This window comes from Amblyomma americanum, chromosome 1 (assembly GCF_052857255.1).
Source record: "Amblyomma americanum isolate KBUSLIRL-KWMA chromosome 1, ASM5285725v1, whole genome shotgun sequence".
Classification (NCBI taxonomy): domain Eukaryota; kingdom Metazoa; phylum Arthropoda; class Arachnida; order Ixodida; family Ixodidae; genus Amblyomma; species Amblyomma americanum.
This window is the reverse complement of record NC_135497.1, coordinates 411,115,626-411,142,042: the sequence shown is the minus strand read 5'-3', so window position 1 is coordinate 411,142,042 and position 26,417 is coordinate 411,115,626. Positions and strand designations below refer to the sequence as shown.

General features: G+C 44.6%; 1 protein-coding gene across 5 annotated transcripts in view; it reads right to left on the bottom strand.

Moving 5' to 3' along the window:
• The window catches only part of LOC144115808 (phosphatidylcholine:ceramide cholinephosphotransferase 2-like), a 290,170-nt gene that overhangs the window by 10,587 nt on the left and 253,166 nt on the right, over window positions 1–26,417 (bottom strand). For all 5 annotated transcript variants that reach the window (XM_077650298.1, XM_077650301.1, XM_077650299.1 and 2 more), the window contains 2 exons: window positions 23,672–23,847; window positions 12,703–12,865 (listed from right to left, as the gene is read on the bottom strand). In XM_077650298.1, the coding sequence (XP_077506424.1) occupies window positions 12,716–12,865; window positions 23,672–23,847 (326 nt within the window). In that variant the 3' untranslated portion in view covers window positions 12,703–12,715. The remainder of the gene's footprint in view (window positions 1–12,702; window positions 12,866–23,671; window positions 23,848–26,417) is intronic.

The window sequence follows — 26,417 nt, the reverse complement described above, 5'->3', positions numbered from 1 at the left end:
TAGTAAAATTTGGCGCAAATTTCAAATCCCCGCAGAAAATACATACACAACTTTCAGAGCCTGTAAAACGCAAATACTACTCTCGATATGAATGAAAATTGCGGCTTGACAATCAAGAAAGAAAAAGGGAGGAAATGCTGCGGACGAAATTCTGATATTTGGCTTAGTTTTTTCACGAGATGACATGAAAGACCGACATACCTAAAGGTGCAATTTTTCTGGATATTTATCTCTGATTTGTAAAAAAATGAAACTTAAATAATATCTGTCTGCAACATTTCCTCCATTCATTAAGGAAGAAAACGCTGCCACAGACCTCATGAAAATCGAGCCACTTTTAGACACGCTGCAGCTCCTGAAAGTTCCCATGTATTTCCTATGGACACTGTCACTGGTGAACCCTCTTAAGCCAAGTTTCTGTCAAAACCGCTATTTCAGGGTTGTGCAAAAGCAGAAGGACCTCCAACTCAGTTGTCTTGTTTATGACACTTCTGCAATTAACAGTAAGTATTTTCAGGGTCTGAAGTCTCTTAGTCTGGAGTCAGTTTGATTTCTTTCTAAGAATAAAGCGAGGAGCTCTTGTTTCATTCCAACCATATAGTACGCGATTAACGCTTAGCTTATCATAGACTAGCTTTAAAGCTTGGCGTCCTCTTTTCCCTCTTCTTCACAGCTTTTCCACTGCTGTTTCCATATTTCCCTAACTCGTCCAGAAAGGTCCTCAGCCAATGTATTTGAGCTTTTTTTGTGCTTGGATTTTGAGCTGAATTTGGTGTTTTTGAGTTAATAGCATGATCGTAAATTCAAATTTTTTCACAGAAGTAGAGGAGTTTCAAAACGACTGGTCGCGCTTTATTTTTCTTTTTTACCCACCCTGTGGCATCTTCGACACCACTCACTGTTAAACCTCGTTCCAGAAAAAAACACCATCAATTACTTCCTTTCCCAGTTCCGCGCTAATCTCCTCGCTAAGTTCTTGTATTCCGTAAATGATCAAGTTATTTCTCCTGCCTTTGTTTTCTAAGTCGTCTATCTGGTTCCTAACTGTACCAAGCTGCTCCTGAAGTTCCGATATTGCCGATTCCATGTCTTTTACCTTCGTGGCTAAGACACTTAGGCCCGACAACTGTTTCTCAGCGCCATCAATTCGCTGAGTTAAACCGCAAAGTTTATTCTCAGTTATGTTTTGAGAAGCCTGCAGGCCACCCATTGTTGAATTAATCTTGCTCTGGCCTTCTAGCAATTTTGATTGCATTTGTTTTTCAATCGGGCCAGGATTTGTTTCAACACCGCCACAAGACAACAGACCTTTTGATAATGCGATCACGCAAGAAAGGAAACGCTAAACACGCAGTGGGCAGGGCAGCACTACTATAAAGCGATCGTCACTCTTGTAGCAATGTGCAGATTTAGAATCACTAACCTGGATGGCAAAGGAAAAATGATTGCTTAGCATGCTGCCCTGTTTGCTGCTGCCATGCCCACTGTGCTAAAATGAACTGCTAAAATTAGTCAACACGTTGTAGTTATCTACCAAAGTAAGCATGTTCAGGCCAAGCAACAGCATAGAAAGCCACGATAAACCATGCGAAACAGGACTAACAGTGCTAGCGCACGATAATTCATTATTCATAACCTCAAGCGAAACCACCCGTGATTTTTTTGCTTGCCACATCTACGGCTTACTCAAACGCTGAGTGCCAGTTACCTACCATGTTTGCTAAAAATTCGGTTCATAAAATCAGGCACCCGATTACGCGATCTCAGGTCTTAACCAGGGACAGAAATAAACCAAGAGATGTTGATGTTATTTGGAAAGCTGTATAACATTTTCTTTTATAGTACATCGTAAAATGCAAGGTGGAGTGAGCGATGATTCAGACCAAGGTGGTTAAGGTGCTGCTTTATTTTCATGGTAAGACTACAGTGGTCGCCTTTGCCCACCACATTGTGGCACCGCTTTCCTATACCACAGTTCCAGAGAAAATAGAATATAGAAAGAAGATATGACTGTAGTGAACTACTCAACGCGTGAATAAAAAATTCCACACCAACGCCGCCTTTGATTTGACAGTGGAATTTCACAAAAGCATTTTTTGCGCTGCAGCCAATTCTGTGAAACCCCACTGAGCTGAAATCTGATTTCGTTCCGGTAAAGAAGGCCCAGAACTTGGGAATTCAACAGCCTTAAAAGGTATAGTTTCTACGTGTTTTACTCTACACTCTGATCATCCCACAGACTTGGGGCTGATAATGAAAATGTTGACTGTGGTACCATGGTTCCCGTTGGACTGGCAGCCACCCGCAAGGCCTGGCCAGTGGCCCCTTGTTATCGCATTACACAAGGTGTTTTACCCAATACTTTAAACAATTAAAAGAAAAGGTTTTTGAGCTAGAAGAGCGCTTTTTTCGGCGGTGTAGTACGCCATGACGATGGAGAAGGTGTGCTGCGCCTGTATTTCATGTTCGCCTCTTGCACCTCCAGAGTGCAGGAACTACGTCTTCCCTGTTGTCTTCACTCTTAGAAGTAGTGCTTTAAAATGGGAATTCATAACAGGCGGCACAGACAAAAGTGTTAGCCCGGAGTACGGTTCGGGCCACCACCCTCGCCCTCAAACAGTGAATTCTGCCCTCCTTCACCTCAACATGTCTGCCCTCCCTCGCCCTCACCCTACCATGTCTTTCCTCCCTCACCCTCGTCCTCATGTATTTTCATCCGCCCATCCTCCTTCACGCTCATCTCACCGAGTGCAATCCTCATGAGGTGAGGGTGAGGACGCCTTTATGAGGGTTCGCCCTCGTGAGGATTCTCATCTCTGCTCATGACACACCGCAACCACCACCTAGTATAGCAAACATCTGAAAGGGGCCCGGAAGAAGTTGAAAACAATGTAGGAGCACACCGGCAAGAGTGGGCGTGGGACTCCTTCATAGTCCTGTGTGTATTACAAGGCCTTGTTGTGAGGAAAATCCCATGGAAGCTAAATGCACACTTATCCCACTAATGTTAAGCTCAGTTATGTCTATTTGTAAGTTATGTCTATTTGTTTGTCTATTCATAAGAAGGGAGACGCCAAGGACTTGAAAAATTACAGGCCGATCAGCTTACTATCCGTTGCCTACAAAGTATTTACTAAGGTAATCGCTAATAGTCCGGGCAACGTTAGACTTTAATCAACCAAATGATCAGGCAGGCTTTCGTAAAGGATATTCCACAATAGATCATATTTACACTATCAATCAGGTGATAGAGAAATGCGCAGAATATAACCAACCTCTATATATAGCTTTCATTGATTACGAGAAAGCATTCGACTCAGTGGAAACCTCAGCAGTCATACAGGCATTGCGTAATCAGGGGGTAGAAGAGCCTTATGTCAAAATACTGGAAGATATATATAGCAACTGCACAGCTACTATAGTCCTCCATAAAGTCAGCAATAAAATTCCAATAAGGAAGGGCGTCAGGCAAGGAAACACGATCTCGCCAATGCTGTTCACCGCATGTTTACAGGAGGTATTTCGAGGCCTGAATTGGGAACAGTTGGGAATAAGAATAAATGGAGAATACCTAAATAATCTGCGATTTGCTGATGACATTGCCTTGCTGAGTCACTCAGGAGGTGAACTGCAAATCATGATCAATGAGTTAGACAGGCGCCCCGCCGCGGTGGCTCAGTGGTTAGGGCGCTCGACTACTGATCTGGAGTTCCCGGGTTCGAACCCGACCGCGGCGGCTGCGTTTTTAAGGAGGAAAAACGCTAAGGCGCCCTAAGCTGTGGGATGTCAGTGCACGTTAAAGATCCCCAGGTGGTCGAAATTATTCCGGAGCCCTCCACTACGGCACCTCTCTCTTTTTTTCTTCTTTCACTCCCTCCTTTATCCCTTCCCTTACCCGGTTCAGGTGTCCAACGATATATGAGACAGATACTGCGCCATTTCCTTTCCCCAAAAAACCAATTATTAGACAGGCAGAGCAGATCGATGGGTCTAAAAATTAACATGCAGAAAACCAAGGTAATGTTCAACAGCCTAGCAAGGGAACAACAGTTCACAATTGGCAGCGAGAGCCTAGAAATTGTGACGGAATACGTCTACTTAGGGCAGGTAGTGACAGCTAATCCGGATCATGAGAGGGAGATAACTAGAAGGATAAGAATGGGGTGGAGCGCATATGGCAAATTCTCGCAGATCATGAGTGGCAGTTTACCAATTTCCTCAAGAGGAAAGTGTACAGCATAATCTTACCGGTACTCACCTACGGGGCAGAAACGTGGAGGCTAATGAAAAGAGTTCAGCTTAAGTTAAGGACAACGCAGCGAGCCATGGAAAGAAAAATGATAGGTGTAACGTTAAGAGATCGGAAGCGGGCAGAGTGGGTGAGGGAACAAACACGGGTTAATGACATCCTAGTCGAAATCAAGAGAAAGAAATGGGCTTGGGCAGGGCATGTAATGCGAAGGCAAGATAACCGCTGGTCCTTAAGGGTAACGGAGTGGATTCCAAGAGAAAGTAAGCGGAGCAGGGGGCCGCAGAAGGTTCACAGCTGGGGAAGCGGGATCCGAATCCGTGGCGGCGCTAAAAAACCAGTTCCGCTGGTCCCTGCTTCAGACCGCTATGCAATAGCCACATCTTTTTTTAAACATGGTATATATTACATTTAAAATATATTCTATTTATATTAACTAAATTACTGAAAAAGCTTTTAGGAAACACCATGAAAGACATTGCAAAAAAACAGCCACACAGCACAAGACGCGAGACAAGGCTGAGCACATTACCAAAAGGGAGTGCCACTCCATTTTGAAGTTGGCCAGTTCATACACTTCCCTCAGATGAACAATCAGCTGGGAGAAATCTTAACATACTGCCTGTACGAACTGCCAAGCTCTCGAGCTGTGCTTGTAATGTCGTCTTCGTCACGTACCTGCGTTCATGCGTGTTTTTGCTAGTCTCTCACCCTGTAGTTGGAAAGCGTGGTCTTCAGAATCTTCTATCCATGCACGTGGAAGCGTACGAGCATGCAGCAAAGCACACAAAATGGCGGGAGATTAGAAGCAGTGAAATTCAGAAGACCTGGTGCTATCTCAATGACATTGGGTAATGGTAATTAAGCGACCTACAAACGTTCCTTGTTCTGAGCCTATTGTGTGCTTAGCACTTACTGTAATTGTCGTGGTAAGTGCTACTGCATTGTTTTCTAAATATTCTTGGCGTACATTAGTTTTTGTACACAAATAGAACAATGTGCTGACTCATTTTAGCAGTGCATATAGATAACAATGAAATGCTATAAGTGCAGGGCACACGTATACATGCAGTGCGCACCAGAAGTAAAGGCAGAGTGATATTTTGGGGCTCAACTCGTAACTGTCTCGGTTTTGTCTCACGTATTAACTCAAACAACACACACACACTTGTACACGCACACACACAATGATATAAGCATCTAGCCTCTCGTCCAATAGTGTCTTTAGAGCTTGTCTTATATGTTCACTAATCAGCAATATCTCCAGATGAAAGCAGACTACAAAAACTAACATGAGTTTTAAAACAACTGTTAGTGAGGGTGAGGGAGGGCCAACCATGTGAGGACGGGATAACTTTTCAAAATGAGGGCTAGGGTGAGGGAGTGCCATGGATTCAAAAGTGAGGGTGAGGGAGGAAAAGTAAAAAATGGGGGCATTTGCCTACCTCTGTTTGTAACCAAGTGGTCTGCACATGTTGTACAACAACACACCCAAACCAAACCAGTGGGGGTGTGCCTGGGAACTTTTCAGTAGCCTACAGTAAGTCTGGATGCCATCGGTAACAGCGTCCAAACATTATAATATGGGCTAACAAAATTCTCGCCCACAATGAAAGTATATATTATTACTTACAAAACCTGCTGTAAATTGTTTTACTGTGAAATTGGAATGAGTTCCATTACTATGTACAATGCACAAACATGGCCAAGGACAAAAGAGGAAACTACTGCACTTTCGTCTACCTGAACTAATGGAACTGTACCACTTAGTTCGACCTGTTAAAATGAGTCGATAGCCGAGATGAGGGCACAACTATTTGTCTGCTTCCATTTTAAAAGTGTTTTTCTGCACTAAGTGAACTGAAACAGAGAGACGAAAGGCACAGCTGTGTCACCTGGTGGCTCACAACTCTGCTAATGTGTGTGCAGATGGCACGTCCATTCGTACTAGACAGAGAGGTAATTTGACGGTGTCTGCATGATGGTACTTCATTCTTTTCTTCCCTGGGCTTGATGCAAGAAACAAAACAGTGGTACACAGCCAGTAAAATACAAAGAAATGCTGCTTATTTGAATGAAGTGTTGTTGGCAACACCAAAACACAGCATAGCGAGCCAGGAGGTACACTAGCTTCTAGCCTCAAGTTCATGGAAAGTAGCGAAGGCACTTTCAGACAGCCACTCCTATGCTCCCAAAATGGACGTGCCATGTGCAGATGCAATTGCTGAGTGCTTGGATGTGGACCAATTCAGCCAAAGGACACTTCTGCTCCCGACTGTATGAATCGGGTAGACGTGTGGCCAGAAAGTCAATTTCTCCTGCAGTACTAGTAGCTCTTCCTCACAAAAATTATAAATTTTTCACACTGTTCATGATTTGCAATTACATCATGTCTATATGGGCATGGAGGAAAACAAGAATATTATTTCCTTAAAGGGACTATGCAATAAATTAATTGAGATTACGTAAAGCAGACGAGAGATAGGCATTTCATCACTCGTCACCCCAACGCAAGAATTTTTAAGCTAGCATCAATAACAGCGAAGATATAGACGATTAAAAATTACGCTCCTCCTCTCCCCCCTCAACTCGTACACGGGGGGCACCAGACCAAGACCAAAATAAAGAAAACAGCTCTGGGACTGGGCCCCGCCCATGAATATGTCATCCGCTGACGTTCCTTTTGCAACTTCCGGTTGTCGCTCCTAGCACCCCAGCAGCAGCGTCGGCGGCGTGATTGCGGCGCGCGGCGGGTTTCTTTGCTTGTTGTCTATTGTGGTTAGCAGTAATGGACCCGGACCTCGAGGCACGACTGCTAGCTCTTACGGCCGCGATGGGCATTGAGCCCTATGCGTTCAAGCCGTACTGGCTGAACGCCAGCAACGAGAGTAGCGACTCGGCGAGCCACTGCGAGTGGCTCCGGAACTCCCGACAGAAGGAGGCGGCAGAGGAAAATTGAAACCATACGCGCGAAGGCAATGCCCTGGCTCGCGCTTGCCCGAGAGGGTCGCGCGGCGGCACGAGCAGACGATTTTCACGGCTACCGGAAGTGTGCCCATGACGCCATGGCTGCCGTGGCTCCAGCGAATGAAAGCGTGTGGTGGCCTGGCGACGTAATGGTACAGTGGCGTCTTTTTTCACGATTTTAGTTTCAAGATGGTCACTACGAGCACACCAATCGGCTCACGAAATTTAAAAAACACATTTTTAAAATTTAAATTCATAATAAATTGCCGGCTAAGTTCCGAAGACTCATACTTGGCGTGAATGCTTCTTAGCATCATTTCTAAGCATTCAAGACATTTACAAGCGACTTTTTATTCATTGCATAGTCCCTTTAAGTGCTGAGGCTACATGGGTGCTGAAGCATGCTACAGACTAGCAAAGAGCTCTAGATTGATTTTAAAAATGTGTTTCTTTAAGCGCATGTACAGATGTCAAATTTTGCTAGCGTGCTCTTTCTTTGTAATGATGCACAAGGTAAATTGCCATGTGGAGTTCACTCACGCCTGGTAAATAATTTTCAGTTTTCTTCTCGTGTTGTTCAAGTTTCAGTTTCAACAGCCAAATCACAGCTATCGTGACAAAATTAACTCGGATCAAATGAGGTATAAAACGAACTGTGACCAAATACAAACCTGCTTCTTCATTCACTGTCATTCTGGCTCTCGAGTCAGCTGGCAAAACAGAGTGCATTAAAATGACGAAGCAGCGATTATATTGCAGTTCTTTTATGCGTTGCATGATCTGAAGTCAACTTTGACATCATAGCCACCTTTCAGTTGTTAGAAGTGAAACAGAATGAGAGGAAAAATTAAACTCCATTATCTAACACGTCATGCAAATTCTACGTGGTGATCTATGTATAGCAATGTCTTGTACACCATTTAAAAGCAAAAAAACATTCAACCAAAATTTGGGCCTTTATTCCCTCAATTCTGTGAAGCACTGTATTTACATGATTGTAAGTCAACCTATTTTTTCTATCTGAAAATTCAAAGATGGGAAATGACTTACAATGGAAACCAAAACATGGTACCATCAATAAAGGCAAGACAAAGGAGATATTTGGGATGCTATGGCATGGTTACAATTTTATGTTTACTCTACGGCTCTACCCAGTAGCATTCAGCTATTTTGTGTGCTTGTTCAGAAGGATCTTTATATTTTTTTTTACCTTTACTGTGTACTCAGTGCTCATGGGAATGTCGAAAGTTTATGGAAGGGCCACTGTTGCAATCATGGCAGCACCACTGCTTGGAACGGTAGCTTTTCTGGGGAGTGTTGGTAGCTAATGGAAGAGCTGACGCCGCTTGAGCATAGTTTCCCTCTGGACCTGACGCAAAACTTTGACTGCCGGCCAAATTTTACCAGTCACTGTTGTGCTTCGTCAATTGTCATGAATGCTCCGGGTCCAGTAAGCGTTCGGCACTCATTAATGATTATGCGCTGGAGGGCTGTCATTCTTAATGCTGAACAACTGCGTGCTGGGCCACAAGTTCTACATTTCGGAATGGGCAATGGAGGTGTGGCAGCTGCAGCGAGGCAAAACTTTCAGCTGTTCCACGCGATGACACAGTGCTGTTGTTTGCAAAGCGCAGGATTTCGCTGGATGGCGACGTGCCGTGGGGCCGCAGTAGCAATGATAACAGGAGCACTAGTGAGGACAATGGGTGCCAAGTGTGGATGAGGCCAAGTGGATGAGGCCACTAGCTAGTGCGGATGAGTAGTCCAATGACTCATACATTTTCGCTGTGGAATGTACCATTGGGCACGCCCTTCTTTAAAGCGCAGCTCTTAAATGCCCGTTCATGGGTTGGGTGGCATCCCTTGCCCCTCAAAGTAATCGGCACAGCAAATGAGCAGCACGGTGGAGGACGAAAGAGAGCGAACACAGAGTGCAGCAGAAGATAAAAGTATGTCAATAGCTAAGAGGGCGTGGAGTAAAGTGGAGGAAGAGAGGAGGGTACGGTGGCAGCCAAAAGGCGGGCTCCATGGTGGCGACAGAGTGCTGCCCTAGAGACTAGATAAACTTATCCAGAAAATCTACTTCCCAAGCCAAAACCCAAGGTCACCTCCGTTTGGCACTGCGTGTTTGTATGTGGTCACTTAAAGCTCAAATACCGCAGAAGCTGTGCTCAAAAATCGCATTACTGAGAAGTGTAATCATTGGCCAATTTTTTTTTTCCCTGACATGTAATATGAGCGGGGGGGGCTTGACTTACAATTGTGTAAATATGGTACTCAATTATTTCTGTCCCAATATATGGCCCTATGGAAGAAGCGCAATCCCAGGAAATAGCTTCAGCTCCTATTCTAACGCACAGTACATCTTAAAAAGAGTTTGTACTATGCGTTTCCATTAAAATAGCAATAACCACGCCAAGTTTCACAATGTTCTAATGAAGGTTACAGTGCAGTAGTAAAGAATTCAGGAAATTCTTTGCAGTGGTAAAATGACAAGGCTAAAATGGTGGAAGTTGGAAAAAGTTTGATGATCTGCAACTGGTCTTCACTCCTGGCCTGAACACATCTTGATGCCTTGTCATAAGCTGACTAATGAGAAGTGGCTGGTTGTGAATAAGCGAAAAATGAATACTGAGCGCCATGAATGGCGATTGCAAAGATGTACAGTAGAATCTCGTTACAATGAACTTCACGGCACCGCCGAATTTAATTCGTTATTTTGAAATACCGTAGTACTGAAAAACCATTATTTTCATGTCAGTAATGCATCACAAGAACTAAAATTACGTACCTTCGAGCAGATTTATGTGTTGGTAAGTAAATAATAAACGATAACGCTGGGAACAGTTTAACTACAATTTATTGCTTGAAGAAGTCTGTTATCTTCTTTTGGCGAGTAGACGACAAGCGCTGCAGGATGAACGCCTCCACATCCTCGACCTTCCTGTGCACGTCATCGGGGACATCTTTGCAGCGCCTGAGGAATGATCGGGTCTTCTCTAGAAAGACTAGGACATCCGAGCCAGAAACAATCTCTTCCTCTTCGTGCGCTGATCCAGTGTCGGCATCGTCTTCGTTGCTACTACATTCTTCTTGCTCACGCACTTGACTCACGATGTCTTCGGTGGTGAGCTCCGCGGATGTAGCCGCCGCGCTGTCGCTGTCCACAAAATCTTCGAAGGTCACCGCGGTGTCTACAGGTAGCTTCTCGGTAAGCTCATCCCACAGTTCTGGGTTGAGCTCTTCTGTGTCGTAACTACCTTCCGACGTAGATGAAGTCTCCAAAAGGCCTGCCTTTCACCAGCAGTTGCTGATTGTGCTCGCCTTGACGCTCCACCACGACCCTGTAAGCATTTCTGCAGCTTGACGGATGTTGACCTTTGTGGGCAGCTTCAGTAGAATATTAATCAGGAGGCGCTGCACCAGACGCTTCCGAAATTCTGCCTTCACACACCTGATGATGCCCTGGTCCAAAGGTCACAGCAAAGAAGTACAGTTCGGGGGCATAAATTCAAGCTGCACATTTCTCAATCGCACGTTCACTATATGCGCTGAGCAATTGTCAACGATAAGAAGAATTTTTCTGTTTTTCTTCTTTATTGTGTCGTCGAGCTGCAGCAGCCACTGCATGAACAATTCTTGCGTCATCCACGCCTTCTTGTTGGCTCGGTATTGGCAAGGTAACGAGACAACGTTCTTCAAGCAGCGCGGCTTAGCAGACTTACCAACAACTAGCGGCTTGAGTTTTTCTGTGCCCCCTCGAGTTGCAGCAGAACAGAACCGATATTCAAAGACGCGATTTCTTTCCGCACTTCTCCCCTTTAAAGCTCATTGTTTTATCGGGCAACAGCTGATAAAAGCACGCCGTTTCGTCGGTGTTGAAAACGTCGTCTGGAGAGAAAGACTTGACGATCTCTTGGAAACACTCGTTCCGCCAGGCAACCGCACTATCGGCATCTGCTGCCTTTTCCTCGCCACAAGCAACCTGCCAGGCGATGCCATTCCTTTGCCGGAAGCGGTAAAGCCATCCGGCACTTGCATCGAAACCGGAGATGCCTAATGTGACCGCGAACTGTCGTGCCTTTTCCTGAATAATAGGGCCTGACAAGGGCACATCGTGCTGTCCGACATCCTTAAACCACATGAGGACGGCGTCGTCGACGTTCTGGTAGTTGCCCAGCCGCAGACGTTTTCTTGAGGGAGCCAGCTGCGACTCTCGATGTAGTTTTATGATCTTGTCCCAATCTTTGAGCATCGTTGCCATTGTTGACGGTGTGATGTCATGCTCCCTGCACAAGTCCACTTGCTTTTTTCCAGCATTCAGCTGCGACAGGATGTCCACTTTTTCTTTAAGCGAAAACTGGCGTCGCTTCTTTTTAACACGGGGGCCAGGAGAACTCATTGTCAGCAAATATAATTCACAACACAATCACAGCGCCGATAACTTTGCAGATCCTACCGTTCGCTGTCAACGTGGTGACACTGCACTGAATAGGCTTACGACTGCGGCGCAGTATGCGACCACACGCTGGATGATGGATGGATGATAATGGCCTTACCCTTTGTATCGGGCGGCAGCTTGCGCCGCCTAGCCTATATTCATTCAACGCGACACTCGCGTTGATGCCGATGCTGCTGGGGCTGTATCCGTTGCTACGGATTCCCCAGCGCATAGCTGCTGCTTCGGATGATGATGATAGGCGTCAGCTTCAGGGATTTGGTACGAAACTTCGACGGAACTTCTTAATAACGAAGCGTCTTGCAACGATTGCGAGATTAAATTACATACGTTATTCTTCGTAGTACTGAAAGTTTTTTACATTGAAAATATAGGCATTTTGGCGGGGATATAAAAAAATTCGTAAATCTGAAAATTTTGTTAATCTGATGTTCGTAGTAACGAGATTTTACTGTAGCACATTCACCTTGAGCTTCCCATGCAGTGGGCCACTGCAACTAGCATTCAAAAGAACACCTTCCACTTTTTCCTTCATTGTCTGCTGTGCACCTTGCTTCACTGTACTAGGAAGGCAAGTTGCCATAATATATGTAAAAAAAAATTTAAAGAAAAACTTAGGGTGGTGTGGGGGTGCTGACTAAAGCCCTTCTGATCGGGTGCTGCAATAGCAAAATGGACAATACACTGACTGGGACGTCAAGTGCAACTAACTTTCTCTCCCCATTTCCCCTGACAGTGGCCTTGTGCCTTCCTCTCAAAATAAAGGACTTTCAATCAATCAATCAATCAATCATAAATGACATCTTTCATTTAATGAGACCTAACATGCTTCACACACTTGAGCTCACCCTTGCCCAGACTTTCTGAGAATTTATTTTTTTCTCTCTTGTAATAGCCGCATCTTTTAGAAACATTTTGCAGGTTCAAGAGACGGTGTTTGAAGGCCTCTTTGCCCAGAACTGTGCCCTACAGCATACCTCACTGCTCAGATGTTTCCGTAAAGCTACTCAAATTAACAACTGCCTACCCTGTGTGCGGTGCTAGGATATCCGAGTGCGTGGCAACCATCTTCGGGGCCACGGCAGCGGCCACTCGTATTGACGTGGAACCACACCGCCTACATTCTTCTCAAAGTAGCTGAACAGCGGGAACCACCATGAACGCGACAGGTAGTTATTCTGCGATGCAACCTGCGAGCAAAAGAGAAAACAAGGCATGGATCCAAATCAGACACTAATGGTACTACTGCAGATCCTGGATATATTGAATGGTATCATAATATAACTTGATATACAATGCATGACAATATGATTATCTGCAACCTAGAAGTAAGAATACAGTAGAATCTCGATAAACGGAAGTCGGTTAAACGGAACCAACGCTTAAATGGAACAAACGCCTCGCAGTTGGTTGGTTTTGTATTAAGGCAATGTAAAAAAAATCTCGTTAATCGGAACAAAAATTTTCCGACCACTGTATAAACGGAGCCAAAAATAGGCTCGAAACCGCAACTTGATGTGAACGCGCAGCCCCATCGCGGTACGCATCACTGCCCCCCCCCCCCCCCACCCCCACCCTTTCCGATTTCAGTTAGTTAGTTAGTTATATTGATTTTAATGGCGCAAAAGCAACTGAGGCTATGACGCGCCAAACACACGGTTAGAGCTTTTGTTAAAGGTTACGCTTTTTATATCTAAAGTTTGTATAAAACATTGGCTTCTCTGAGAAATTTAAAAATGCTGGAAAAATCAACCAGTGCTTGATCTCCTAAAAGTAACATGGGGTGTAGTGGGATGTATTCATTGTAGAATGTTGTGAAATATTTTTTCCTCAGTTGTTCCAGTTCTTTGCATACAATTAAAATGTGGTTTACCGTGAGTTCATCGCCACACATTTCGCAGAGAGGTTTGCCTTTTTTTGTCAGTAAGAAGTTGTGAGTAAGGTGTGTGTGTCCAATGCGTAGTCGACACAAAATAACTTCTATGAAACGCTCCTGATGTGTACATGATCTCCATTCTCCCAAAACAGGTTTTATAGAATGTAGTTTGTTGTTTGTTTGTTCGTCCCATGCAATCTGCCACTTATTCCTGAGTTTACTGTGCAGTAATTTAGAAAAATCCCTCTGTGGTATGCTAACTTGTTTTATATGGCCAATTCTAGCTTGTGCTGCGCAAGCATCTGCTCTCTCATTACCTAAAATTCCAACATGGCTAGGAACCCAGCAGAAAATGATGTTATGTTTTTGCTTTGTAATTTTAACTATGTTATGTATGATTTTTCCTATTATGGGTTCAGCAGCGTTTGTAGAATGCAGCGCTTTTAGCATACTGAGTGAATCGGTGTAAATGATGCTATTTTTTATGTTTTGTTTTACTATTTGTTCTACAGCTACAAAGATGGCATAACACTCCGCAGTAAATACCGATGCATACTGTGGCAATCGTATCATTTTTTCTTTTGTTCCTTGAATTACTGCACTTCCGACATGACTTTCTGTTTTTGAGCCATCAGTGTAAAATTCGGTGTAAGTGTCGTATTTTTCTTGTACTGCAAAGAACTCTTGCAGTATGTGCTCGTGTGGTATTTTCTCTTTGTTTATGTGTGTCAATGTGAAGTCACACACTGAAGGAAGGCTGTACCATGGTGGTAGATATTCATGTCTTTGTGCAATATTAGGTAGGGCGTCTAGCACTGCTAAGTCTTCACATTTATCTTCAAAGCGCATTATTAGTGGTCTGATAAAATGTGGTTTATTATTGAATAATCTCCTAGATGGGCACTTGGTAACAATGGGATAGCAGAGATGTTTAGGGAGAGAACAGGTTTTTAGGATGTACGTGCAGGTTAGTGTGACTCTTCTATCCTCTAGTGTGGGCTCATTAGCTTCAACGTAAAGACTCTTTACCGGGGATGTTCTATAAGCTCCAGTTGATAGGCGCAAACCAAGATTATGAACAGGGTCCAGTCGTTTCAAGTAGGATGCTCTTGCCGAACCATATACCACACACCCGTAGTCCAGCTTCGAGCGCACCAAAGAGCGATATATTTGCAATAGGCATGCTCTATCGGACCCCCACCGTTTTCGCGAGAGTACCTTTAATACATTGAGGGCTTGGGATGCTTTCTTTTTCAGGTTGTTAATGTGTGACAGAAATGTAAGTTTCTTGTCAAAAGTGACGCCTAAAAATTTATGTTCCTGTTTGACTGGCAGTGTGGTTTGATTCAAGCACAGATTGGGATCGACCTGTAGGCCTCGTCGTAATGAGAATAAAACAGCTATTGTTTTCTCAGGGGAGAACTTGAATCCATTTTTCTCTGCCCAAGCAGCCAGTTTATTTAGTGTGATTTGTATTTGTCTCTCGCAGGACAGTATGTTGGATGAAGTGTATGCTATCTGTATGTCATCTACATAAACTGAATACATTACGGACTTAGGTATTACTTTGGCCAAAGAATTCATTTTTACTATAAAGAGTGTCGTACTTAAAATGCATCCCTGGGGTACGCCATTCTCTTGGGTGAATGTCGTTGATAGAGTTGCTCCCAGACGGACTCTGAATGTGCGGTTAGTCAGGAAGTCGTTCAAGCAGTTCAGCATCCTGCCGCGGATCCCTAGATCTGCTAGGTCATGGAGGATGCCGATCTTCCACGCGGTATCATATGCCTTCTCCAAATCGAAGAAGACACCGATACAGTGCCGTTTGTGGATGAACGCCTCTCGGATGGTGTTTTCTAGGCAGACAAGGTGATCAGTGGTCGAGCATGCTTTCTTAAATCCACATTGATGTAAATCTAAGAGTCGACGAGATTCAAGTGTGAAGGTCAGTCTAATGTTTACTATGCTTTCGAAAGATTTAGCGATGCAGCTGGTGAGGGCTATCGGTCTGTAATTGTTAGGACTTGTTGGTTGTTTTCCGGGTTTCAGAAAAGGTACTATTATTGCTTTCTTCCACTCCTCAGGTATTCTGCCAGTCATCCATATTTTGTTAAAGAAGTTCAACAATGCCTGCACGGCAGCCTCAGAGAGATGGGCAAGCATAGCGTAATGCACATTATCTGGGCCTGTTGCTGTCTTTTTACCCGAAGATAATACCCTATTCAATTCTTGGAGTGTGATGGGTTGGTTGTAGTCCTCGTGCATACCTGCTGCAAATGGAAGTTTTTGTTTTTCTGCTATTGCTTTGTGCTTCTGGAACGTGTTTGTGTAATTGGACGAACTGGAAACTTCTGCAAAATGCTCACCTAGTATGTTGGCCTGTTCTTCTAATGATGTTTGTGTCCCGGGTGTAGTCAATAGAGGAAGTGTGAAAGGGGTATGGTCACTACTGAATCTTCGAACCTTTTCCCACATTTTTTTTGAGGTTATTGAGCTGTTTATAGAGGACACATATTTCTGCCACGAGGATTTCTCGGCATTTCTTCGAACGAATCGCGCTCTGGCCTTGGCCCTCTTAAAGGCAATCAAGTTCTCCGCTGTGGGATACCGACGCAGAGAGCCCCAAGCTTTATTTTGTTGTTTTTTTGCCAATGTGCATTCTTGTGTCCACCATACTTTATGTTTTTTGTGTACGAGGCCTGTTGTTTGTGGTATGGCTAGTGTAGCGGCCGATATTATGCATGTAGTAAATTTTCCATTAATTTCGTCTATGCTGAGATCTTCACAGAATTCTTTTTCTAGTGTGGCACTTGCTGTAAAAAGTGACCAGTCGGCGAGGTGAAGTTTCCAGCGCCGTGGTCTTGTGGGGATGACTGCAGTAGACGATGAGAGGCTGATGATAATAGGTAGGTGATCACTTCCCAGGGGGTCATTTAAAACATCCCATTTAAAATCGTTAAAAAGCGATGGTGATGCGAAAGCTAAATCGAGAAAGCTCATTTTTGCCGAGCTTGGGCAACAATAAGTTGCTTTTCCTGTATTTAAAAGACAGATGTTATTTGAGAGGATAAAATCTTCGATTGTTTGCCCCCTAGAGTCGCAGCGCTCGCTTCCCCAAAAAGGGGAGTGAGCGTTAAAATCCCCAACTACCAGATATGGCTCTGGAAGTTCATCTATAAATTCTTCTAGATCATGGACTGTTAATGTAAAATGTGGAGGAATGTATACGGAACAGATTGTTAGTGTTTTATAGCTGACGATGCTGACTGCAACCGCCTCAAGTTTTGTATTGAGCTTGATTTCTCGAGCAGAGACGCCGCTTTGGACGACAATTGCGACGCCTCCTGAGAGTCGATTGCCTGCTCGCGATCGCGTCTAAAAGTTTGATAATGTTTCAGGATATGCACATGTTGTGGACCAAGATTGGTCTTCTGAAGACATAAAACTATGGGTAACATTGACCCTAAAATATGTGTTATGTCACTATAATTCCGCATAAGTCCTCTGCAATTCCATTGAATTAAAAAAGCCATGCTTGTGTTTTTGAGAGAAAATGAGAGGAGATTTACTTATGTGGTGGGCCCGTTATGAGGGGCCTGTCTTTTTTCCGCTCAAGAGAGCTGTTCCGCCTCTGTAGTGGAGGCGGAGTGGGTGCTGTATCCATCACCTCAACCGAGGTGCTGGAGAACTGCGGAGGGCCCGCGGTTGTGTTAGTTTCAGGCCTCTCCCGATGGGGGGAGGTCCTGCGGGATGCCGACCCATGGACCGGCGCTCCCTGCTTTGAGGGTGGCAGAGCAGCCTTCGCTGTCCCTGCCTGGGGCGTGGATGGCCCTGCCATAGGCTCGGTGGGAGCGGCCTTGGCAGGTGCCGGAGTGCTGTGCGGTGCTACGCCCCTGCGCACCACATCAGCGAAGTTTTGTTTTGCTGTGAAGGAGAATGTGTTTGTAAGCGCAAACCGCCTTCTCGCTTCTTTAAAAGAAATGTTTTCTTTGGTCTTTATGGTGATAATTTCTTTTTCTTTCTTCCAGGACGGACACGCCCTGGAGTATGCAGCATGTTCTCCTTCACAGTTTGGACAGCACAGGGCTGCGTCACATACATCAGACTGGTGATCGTTAGAGGCACATTTTGTGCAAGTTTTACGACCGCGGCAGCTCTGTGAGCCGTGGCTGAACCTTTGGCAGTTGAAACACCTGCGAGGGTTTGGTATGTATGGTCGTACATTGATTTTCAAATATCCCACGTCGATTGTGTCGGGCAGGGTGCTGGTGTTGAACGTCAGGATCATGTGTTTTGTGTCTATTTCCTTGTTGTCCTTCCGGATTTTGATTCGGTGGACATCTATGACGTCTTGGTCGATGAGCCCTTCGAGCATTTCTTTTTCAGTTATGTGAAGAAAATCATTTTCCGATATTACGCCTCGGACAGTGTTTAGCGAGCGATGAGGAGTCACGGAGACCGGGATTTCCCCTATGGACGTTAGGTTGGAGAGCTTAGAATGTTGGACATTGTCACACAGTTCGAGCAATAAGTCGCCGCTGGCCATTTTTGACAGCTTATAGCCAATGCCTAGGGTTTCAGTCAAGCACTTTGACACAAGGAAGGGGGATATTATTCTTGCCTGTTTATCTTGTTGTTCACTGTGGATCACATGATATTTGGGGAAAGTTACTTTTCTTTTTTGAAAGAAGTTGTCTGCCTCGTTCCGCCCTCTTTTGAGAGAGCGATCGGGTTTTGAAAGTTGGGGAGCCATAAAAAAACTTTGTTTTTCGGTCATGGTGCCAGCCACCCACCACGGAGTCCAACAAGGGGACGGGACAGGAACTTGAAAGCAAGTCCTGCCCACGCCAGCTGTACACCTTAACTATAACCAAATATGACTCAACTCAAGGTTGGTCACACAAGGTTAACCCTCGCCGCCAGGAAAACAGGAAAAACCAAGAAGTGAGTAGGATATAGAAGAGTTGTGAGACAGAGATAGGAAAGTGAAAGATGGAGAGGAGGATAGGAAAAGGCGACTGCGGATTCCCCCCGGTCGGGTCAGGCCGGAGGTGCCGTCTGCAGGAAGCTGGGGCCAAAGTGGTGTGTTGCCTCTGCCAAGGGGCCTTAAGGGTCCAAACGCTCGGCATCGGCTCAACCACCAGGGTCCCCTTTTCCCCGGACACGGCGATGCCACGCACGGCGAGGCGCGGGTGCTCGGGTCCGTGGTGATGCACAGTTCACCATCATCCCCTTGCGGGGATGTCCCTGCGGATGCTCGGGAACCCGCGGTGACGCCACTCACCGTCGCGACGCCTGCAAGCTGCAGGCGCCCCCCTGCGGGGTCCTTTCCGATTTCAGTCTTTGGACGTTTCCGGTTTTCTCGCACACTGCAACCGCATCGCTTGCTTTCTGTCACAGTGTGCTTGCAGCTGTGTTCAGCTAGGCTTGAGCTTTACATCTGCTGTTGAGCGTCGTCTGCAACATTTCGTCGCGAAGTCAGCATCTGATGGCAGCGCAGAAGCGACCTCACAATGCTCTTACGTTAGAAAGGAAGGTGGAGATAATCAATGACTTCGAGAGTGGTCGCTTCACAAAAACAGCGCTTGCGACGAACTACGCTGTCCCCAAGAGCAGCCTCACGAGTATACTTCAGGACAAGGATAAGCTGCGGCAGGCTTTCGGGACGTCACGCTTTGGCGCTCAAAGAAAACGACTGCGGGTGGCCAACCACGAAGATCTGGAGAAGTGCCTGGTGGTTTGGCTGCGGAGAGCCCGCAGTGAAAACATTCCGATCAGTGGGCCACTCATTCACGCGCAAGCATTGTTCTGCAGCTCGACATCGAAGGTTTCTCGTGCAGCGAAGGGTGGTTGACGAGATTTAAAGATCGGAATGGCATAGTGTGTCATGCTGTTTCAGGCGAGGCTGCCGCTGCAGACACGACAGCATGCGGGGACTGGCGATCAAGACGGCTCCCCAAAATTCTGCAGAAGTGAGCAGCCTGTCTAGTATGGGTGGTGCCATCCAAAGAAAATGGCTGCTAGAGCTAAAACAAGCAAACATAAAGTCCTTTTTTACAAGCCAATAAATTGCAGTTCCCACCGATTTCCACGGAATAAGTGGACTATTGACATTTTTTTTTTAATTTCAGTAGTGCTTTGAAAAAAAAAAAAAAGTTCACTGCTTACTGCTTTTGTGTAATAATGTTTGTACCCATAGTGTACCGTTCTCTTTATTACCTAGATTTTGCATTTGAGATCCACTTCCGCGGAGACTGCCAACTGCGCGCACACCAGCCTCGTCGGGACCAAGCAGCGGGTAACGGATTGCGAAATCCTGAACCTTCTCTTTCTAAATGAAACTTCTGACAAACGGAACATATTTTCCCGGTCCCTTGAGGTTCCGTTTAATGAGAGTCCACTGTACAGTGTACCACCGCTAGGGATGTGCTTTCTGCAGCGACGTGCTGGCCACTGATGTACAGGCAGCACGCCGCTAGCTGGGTATCACCTGAACTACATTGCTTCACACTGAAGTCGTACTTAGCCACTGCCTCTCATATGGGGTCTAATCTTGCTACTGAGACAATATAAACACAATCTTTATTTACCCCTAGCGGACTTGGATGAGTATGGCTGTCATACGCCGACCGTCATTTCTGGCTCATGACGAGACCAGCTTGCATGTTTTCTGGCACTGAATGTCCGGTATAAGGCAAGTAAGGATTGTCCAAAGTAAATTTTGGTTTGCCAACAGACGGCAGTATGGGTACTAAATGATCATATTGGTCACCGTCTAAAAAAAAAAATGTCTCTGTTAGGGCTTTAGATTAAGTTACAGCTGGTTTCTGCAATGCCTTCAGCAGAAAAGCAATGAAGCATGCCTGGCAAGAGTAACCAAAAGCCTTCGGTCAGCTAAGTGAACTTCATTTCAAGACGAACCGTGCATCAAACGTTGCTTGCCCGCATGGCATGAATGTTGCGTGGAAATGGAGCCACCCGACCGAAAGCTACCCCCAACCCCTAACCACAGTTCTCACGTCACAGTTTTATGGTGTTTTCCCGCTGCTAGCACTGCCATAAAGTGCCCAAGGCCACACGCAAAATGTCATCGCAGAAGGCCATTAGGACAAGTGCAACTTGCAGGTGTATGGCACACCATTTGATAATCAAATGTTCCACTGAACAGGAGTTCTGTAAATGCGTTCAACAGCGCTATACTTTGGCATGGGATTTTGAAGGAGTTGTTCTGACTGTTCATGATAATACATTGATTAAACGAACGTCTTCTTGGGCGAGTTGGTCACAATTCATCTTTGGTACTAGGCGCGAACACACACAGAACACAAGGAAGGAAACAGGACAAAGCGCCACTTACAACTGCTTTATTCGGAGGCACATCACACACACTTTCTTAGATGCAAGGAACACAATCAAATCAGGATCGATAAGCACGTGCACTGGTTAAAAATTTCTTTTCCGCCTTATATAAAGACATGGATGGATCACTGACGCACATGTTTCCTTTCTCTCCGATAAAAAAAGCTTCAATTCCCGAGCTTTGGTATCTTTACTGGAAGCTAGAATCCTTGCCCCTGAAAAATATGCCTCACAGGAGCGTGACGGGCAGGACCTAATATGCTTCGGTATGTTTGGCCCTTCTTTATTTTGCTCTAGATTTCTCTCATGTTCCCTAATGCGGTCACTGACGCAGCGCCCGGTTCGCCCTACGTATGAGTGACCGCATGAGAGGGGAATTTCATACACCACCCCTACGGCGCACTTCAAAAACGGTCGGCCATGCTTAGTGCCGCATCCTTTTTCCTCTTCACGTACTCTTTCGATACGCGAGCACAGGCTTCCGAGCTTTTGGGGGGCTGAAAACACAAGCGGCACTCCATGCCTGCTTGCGACCTTTAAATTGTGGGCCATCTTATGTACATAGGGCACCACTACCACTGAAAGTAGTACAGAAAGTAGTGTGTGTTTGCGCCTAGTACCAAAGATAATAAATTGATATATCCAGGTTTAATATAGCCGAGATAAACTGCAGTGAACTCTTCTTTAGGGGTACGTGGATAATAGAAATTTTGAATATGAATGAAATATGTTTGTTATTCAGTTCATATTTGACTCCGGAAATTGATATTCTAAAAAAAAAAAAAAAATAAATTTCGGCAGCGGTCGAATAGACCATAGAATCATAAGCCTGACCATGGCACAACCTCAACATCTGAGCAAATTATCCAAAGATAGAGTTTAAAGTGTCAGAAAAACAGTACAGAGAGTTGTCTTCGCAATCTTCTCCGTCATTCATCATGTGTACCAATCGCATTCAGACGCACGTAGGCTCAGACCTCATTCGAAATTCCACAAGTGAGCTTTCCCACATATCACACGTTACTTGAGAACTAGCTGGCCGACCACTTACTTCGAACAGTCAGAACGTGAAAGAGCGCAATCTTTGTTTGATCCTCCATAATGTGTTAAATATGTAACGCCGACACCTAATGGTACTTGTCCTGTCGCCTTCACAACTCTCCTAGCGTGAGCTCTGTCATCTTGTTTCAGTCAACTACGATGTGTTGTGGAATTTCGCGTTGGGCTTAAAAGTGGGGCAGAGTTGAGGTGTCATCAGCAGGGCAAGCAATCATGTGTAATAATCTTCCCTATTGCATGGTGCATTGTAGCTCGTGCACCTGTGACGTGCGCATAATGCAGACATGACAATAGGAGGGCCCCTGTCTCTAGGCCAAAAAACCAACCTCACTGTGTAGTTTCCCTTCCTGAACAACTTCGCCGCCAGCCCGCGGTGACTGAATATTGGCTGCGTATTCGACAGCTGTCTGAACACAGCTGCACGCTACTTTCGGACATCAGCTGGTCGTTTCTTTTTCCATTCCCCTCGCTTAATTGCGATGTCCTCGCTGTTCTTCCCGTATGCCTACACTGTGCACTCATCACAGGCTTTTCGAGATTTGTGCGATGGAGCCTCCTCACAAGGCCTCATCGCTTTCACATTTTGGCAGTTTTTTCTTTTTCCCTGAGCAGGATAACTCTATCTTCTGATAATTCGGGCATTTTTTCCAGTCTCATGAAGTCCGAATAAATGAGCTTTTACTGCCATGTTAGTTGCCAGTCATGTGTCAATTCATGGATTTCATTTTGTTATTTATTTTGCATGACCACATTAGAGGCTACATATTTTGCATGACCACATTAAAGGCTACATATTTTTCGTGACCACATTAGATTAGTTTAGTTTAGTTTAGTTTAGTTAAGTTTATGGGGGTTTAACGTCCCAAAGCGACTCAAGCTATGAGAGACGCCGTAGTGAAGGACTCCGGAAATTTCGACCACCTGGGGTTCTTTAACGTGCACTGACATCGCACAGTACACGGGCCTCTAGAATTTCGCCTCCATCAAAATTCAACCGCCACGGCTGGGATCGAACCCGCGTCTTTCGGGCCAGCAGCAGAGCGCTGTAACCACTTAGCCACCGCGGCGGGGTATGACCACATTAGAGGCTACACACTTGTCTAATCGGGAAGCATGCATTTCTGTGCATGTCATTTTTTTTTATGGTGCTGAGTCAGCCTAGTTTTCTTTATTTTAGTTGCAAAGACAATACAATGTTTAAAGAGAGTTAAGGACAACAATATTTGCGCTTTGTCCTTTTCTGAAATTTTTTTTTATACTGAACAGATATATTTGATACTTGATTCACTATTTGAAGGCATTTTTTCTTCCCATTGGCATTAGATTTGCACTAGAAAATTACAATATTCCCACACCTTTACTTGTATTTTGCTCCACTTTACAAGCCATGTGCCAGGCAATGTTAAAGTTTACACTTGCAATGCATACTGTTGAATTATTTAGTCCCATATAACATGCATAAATACCAACCAGACCCATCTACAAGCAAAGCATCCTATTCGTTATCATTTCAAGACAAAAGTTACATATATGGCAGCCCTAGCTATGTAGCCCTTACTGCAACCAGGCATCAATAGCTGTGCCATATGATGAGTTGTACTAATCAGCCAATCTTGCTTTTGCTTAGAAGTCCAGGCAAGCATCTTAATAACACAGCTGATAAGTGATAACGTGTCAAGCACATCAGCAGAGGCCTGCATACCTTGAGAGACATGTTGTTTGCGAGGGTGTGGTAGATCCAGAACACCCTGCTGGTGACATAATAGCCAATCACCACGTCGACAGTGTAGTGGCCGCGTGACAGTAGCACCATGAGTATCCCCACCGCACTCAGAACCAGGTAGACCAAGTGCAAGTATTTACAACGTTGGGGAGAATCTAGAGCAAACCAAGGAAAAGAGCATTAGAATTTTCTTGTACTGAAAGCAGCTGCAGTGATTTGACACAAATTACATATTTCAGGATTCCCACAATTGCTGATCAAGCAGCAAGCATTCAGGCATTCGCAGTAAGCAGTTCATAGTGTTATCAACCTGTATTATAACTGGCGAGACCTAGGCTTCAGTAGAGAGAAGGCAGAAAGGTGGGATTCTTGACAATATAAAACAAATATAAAAAGGGTCGAGGGGGAGCCTCAGTCCACTAGCCAAGATTTCGATAAGAGGACTTATTCAACCCTCAGACAAAGACAGGTCCTCGTGTCAAAATGTTGGCTAGTAGAATGGGGCTCCTCGACCCTTTTTATATTTGTTTTGTGTTGCTGAGACCTAGGCCTGCATCACGCCTCTGATCTCCAAAAACGTGCACCAAATGGTTGAGCCAGTGAAAGTAGATACGGCATTTAGTTGCAATGCAAGGTGTTGTTGGATCATTCATCAAAAGAGCGCTACAAGTCTTGCTGCCAAGACGCACTTGACACAACTGTAGTATGCACTCTGTCGTCTCCAACAATGCACAAAGGGTGACAATCACTTAATACTCCTGAGATACGCTACTTTTGGCATAATAACTTGGTCATCGGACTGCATCAAATCACTCATTAATGCACTGTAGCACCATCGCAGTTGTTCTAGAGCTCCAGCCAGAACTGATGACCACAGAGCTACCTAAAGACCATTTTTGCTGATGAACAGCAACATATTTCTATGCGGTCTACTTTTAGTTTGAAAAAAAAGAAAAGACGTTGTTGCAGCACGGTCTAGGAGTTCAATCAAAGGGGAAGTGAGTGCAGATGCTGTCACTCACATTTCATCACAACTGAACTGACGCAACCACCTCTACTGCTTCAGCCAACCACTGTGCAGTTCCCGTGACCAATCCTCAAGGGGGTAAAAGTCAGAATACTGCCCAGAATGTCAAATCATTAAAAAAAAATAATGGATTAGAACTAATGTTCAAATGAATAGAATGTGCCAAAATATTACTCCATGGTGTTTTTGTGTGGCAGGAGGCTTATTCAAACAATTAACAATCTATTGCAATAAAAACCATTAAAAAATTCAGATTTCTGACCAGACCAAAAAATCAGCTTTTCCAACCCTGCATGAAGCACTTGTCTGCATGTATGAACTACTGCAAGCCCCTGCTGAAAAAATCTGTCAACAGTTGTTTGCTGGGGGGCTTTTATGACTAGTTATTCTACCAGTGTTCCCGATACTCAGTACTGCCAGTGGCATTGAATGCAAGGGTTCATGCTTTTCGCTGAAACCGACAACAATAAAAGCTCATAGTAAATTGTCAAACGAACAGCTGTTTCAAACTGAGATTTAGTATCATATTTGATTGGAACCATCATTAGGAGATGCAGCAGTTTGGCTGACTAATTCTCAAGCCTTCAGAACAAAATGCAATGGATGCAACAGCACTGAAAAAAGGAAAGAGCCCTTTGTTTTAGCAAACAGCTGGCTGCCTGAATACATACATCTCTCAATGAATTCAGCTTTGGGAAGATCATGCACTTTATGAAAGTTAAAATGCTGCCGATGGTGGCGGTGGTACAATAATGCAGTCCTCAACAGAACACAGTTTACTCTAAATAGCTGAAACTCAACTGAAAACCTTAATTCTGCAGGGTTCAAATTAAGAGCACTTTTGAATACACTGGGTGCTGACAGAATCAAAGTCATCAGTTCAAATAAACTGAAGGTTCAAATTAACCTGTGACAGTGTGAAAATGCAATTAATTTTCAATTATGCTCACAGAACTATGTAAATTGCTAACACACTGACAGAAATGGTTTTTTCTAACATATTTACCGAAGCAAAGTGTCAGCTGCCATAGATGTCGAAGGCCTACTGAATGATGAAGTTATGCAAAAATTAACACTAACAGCATAATACCCTATAATTTCTGTGTTCGTAATGGTGCATCAAGTAGTTCTCAGTTTTGCTCAATTTACTGTATGTGCCTGCGCATGCAGTTTTATTGTTCCTAGACATGCAGGAATCATTGAAATTTGCTAATAGTGTGAACAACTTCAGAAATCTCCATTTTTTACATTTCTGTAACGAGGGGACTGTTAGTGATGAATCCTGGAAGTTCCTAACTTCTATCCAACATTTTCAATGCCTGAGCATAACAAAGTTAAGTTCAAATGAACAAGATTTCAGTGTATCGTTATTTCAAAATAAAATCAAATGAGTTGAAGCTTGTGTAGTGTTAGCAGCTCTTTAATTAATAGTACCAAATACTCCGATTCAGAGCCAATTAACTTATTTTGTCTAAGTCTGCCGACTACTGATATCGCAGAATTAAAATTCTACAAATGCATTCTTGCATTTCTCTTGACCAGGATGCCATTTAGGAAAAGTTCACTCAAGCTTGTGCAGTAGTTTTATCAACCATTTTATCATCATCATCAACAATTACAACAATCAAGTTATATCCACTGCATGACAAAGGCCACTCTCTCACTGATATTTGATCAGCCATGCCCTGCACCAGCTGC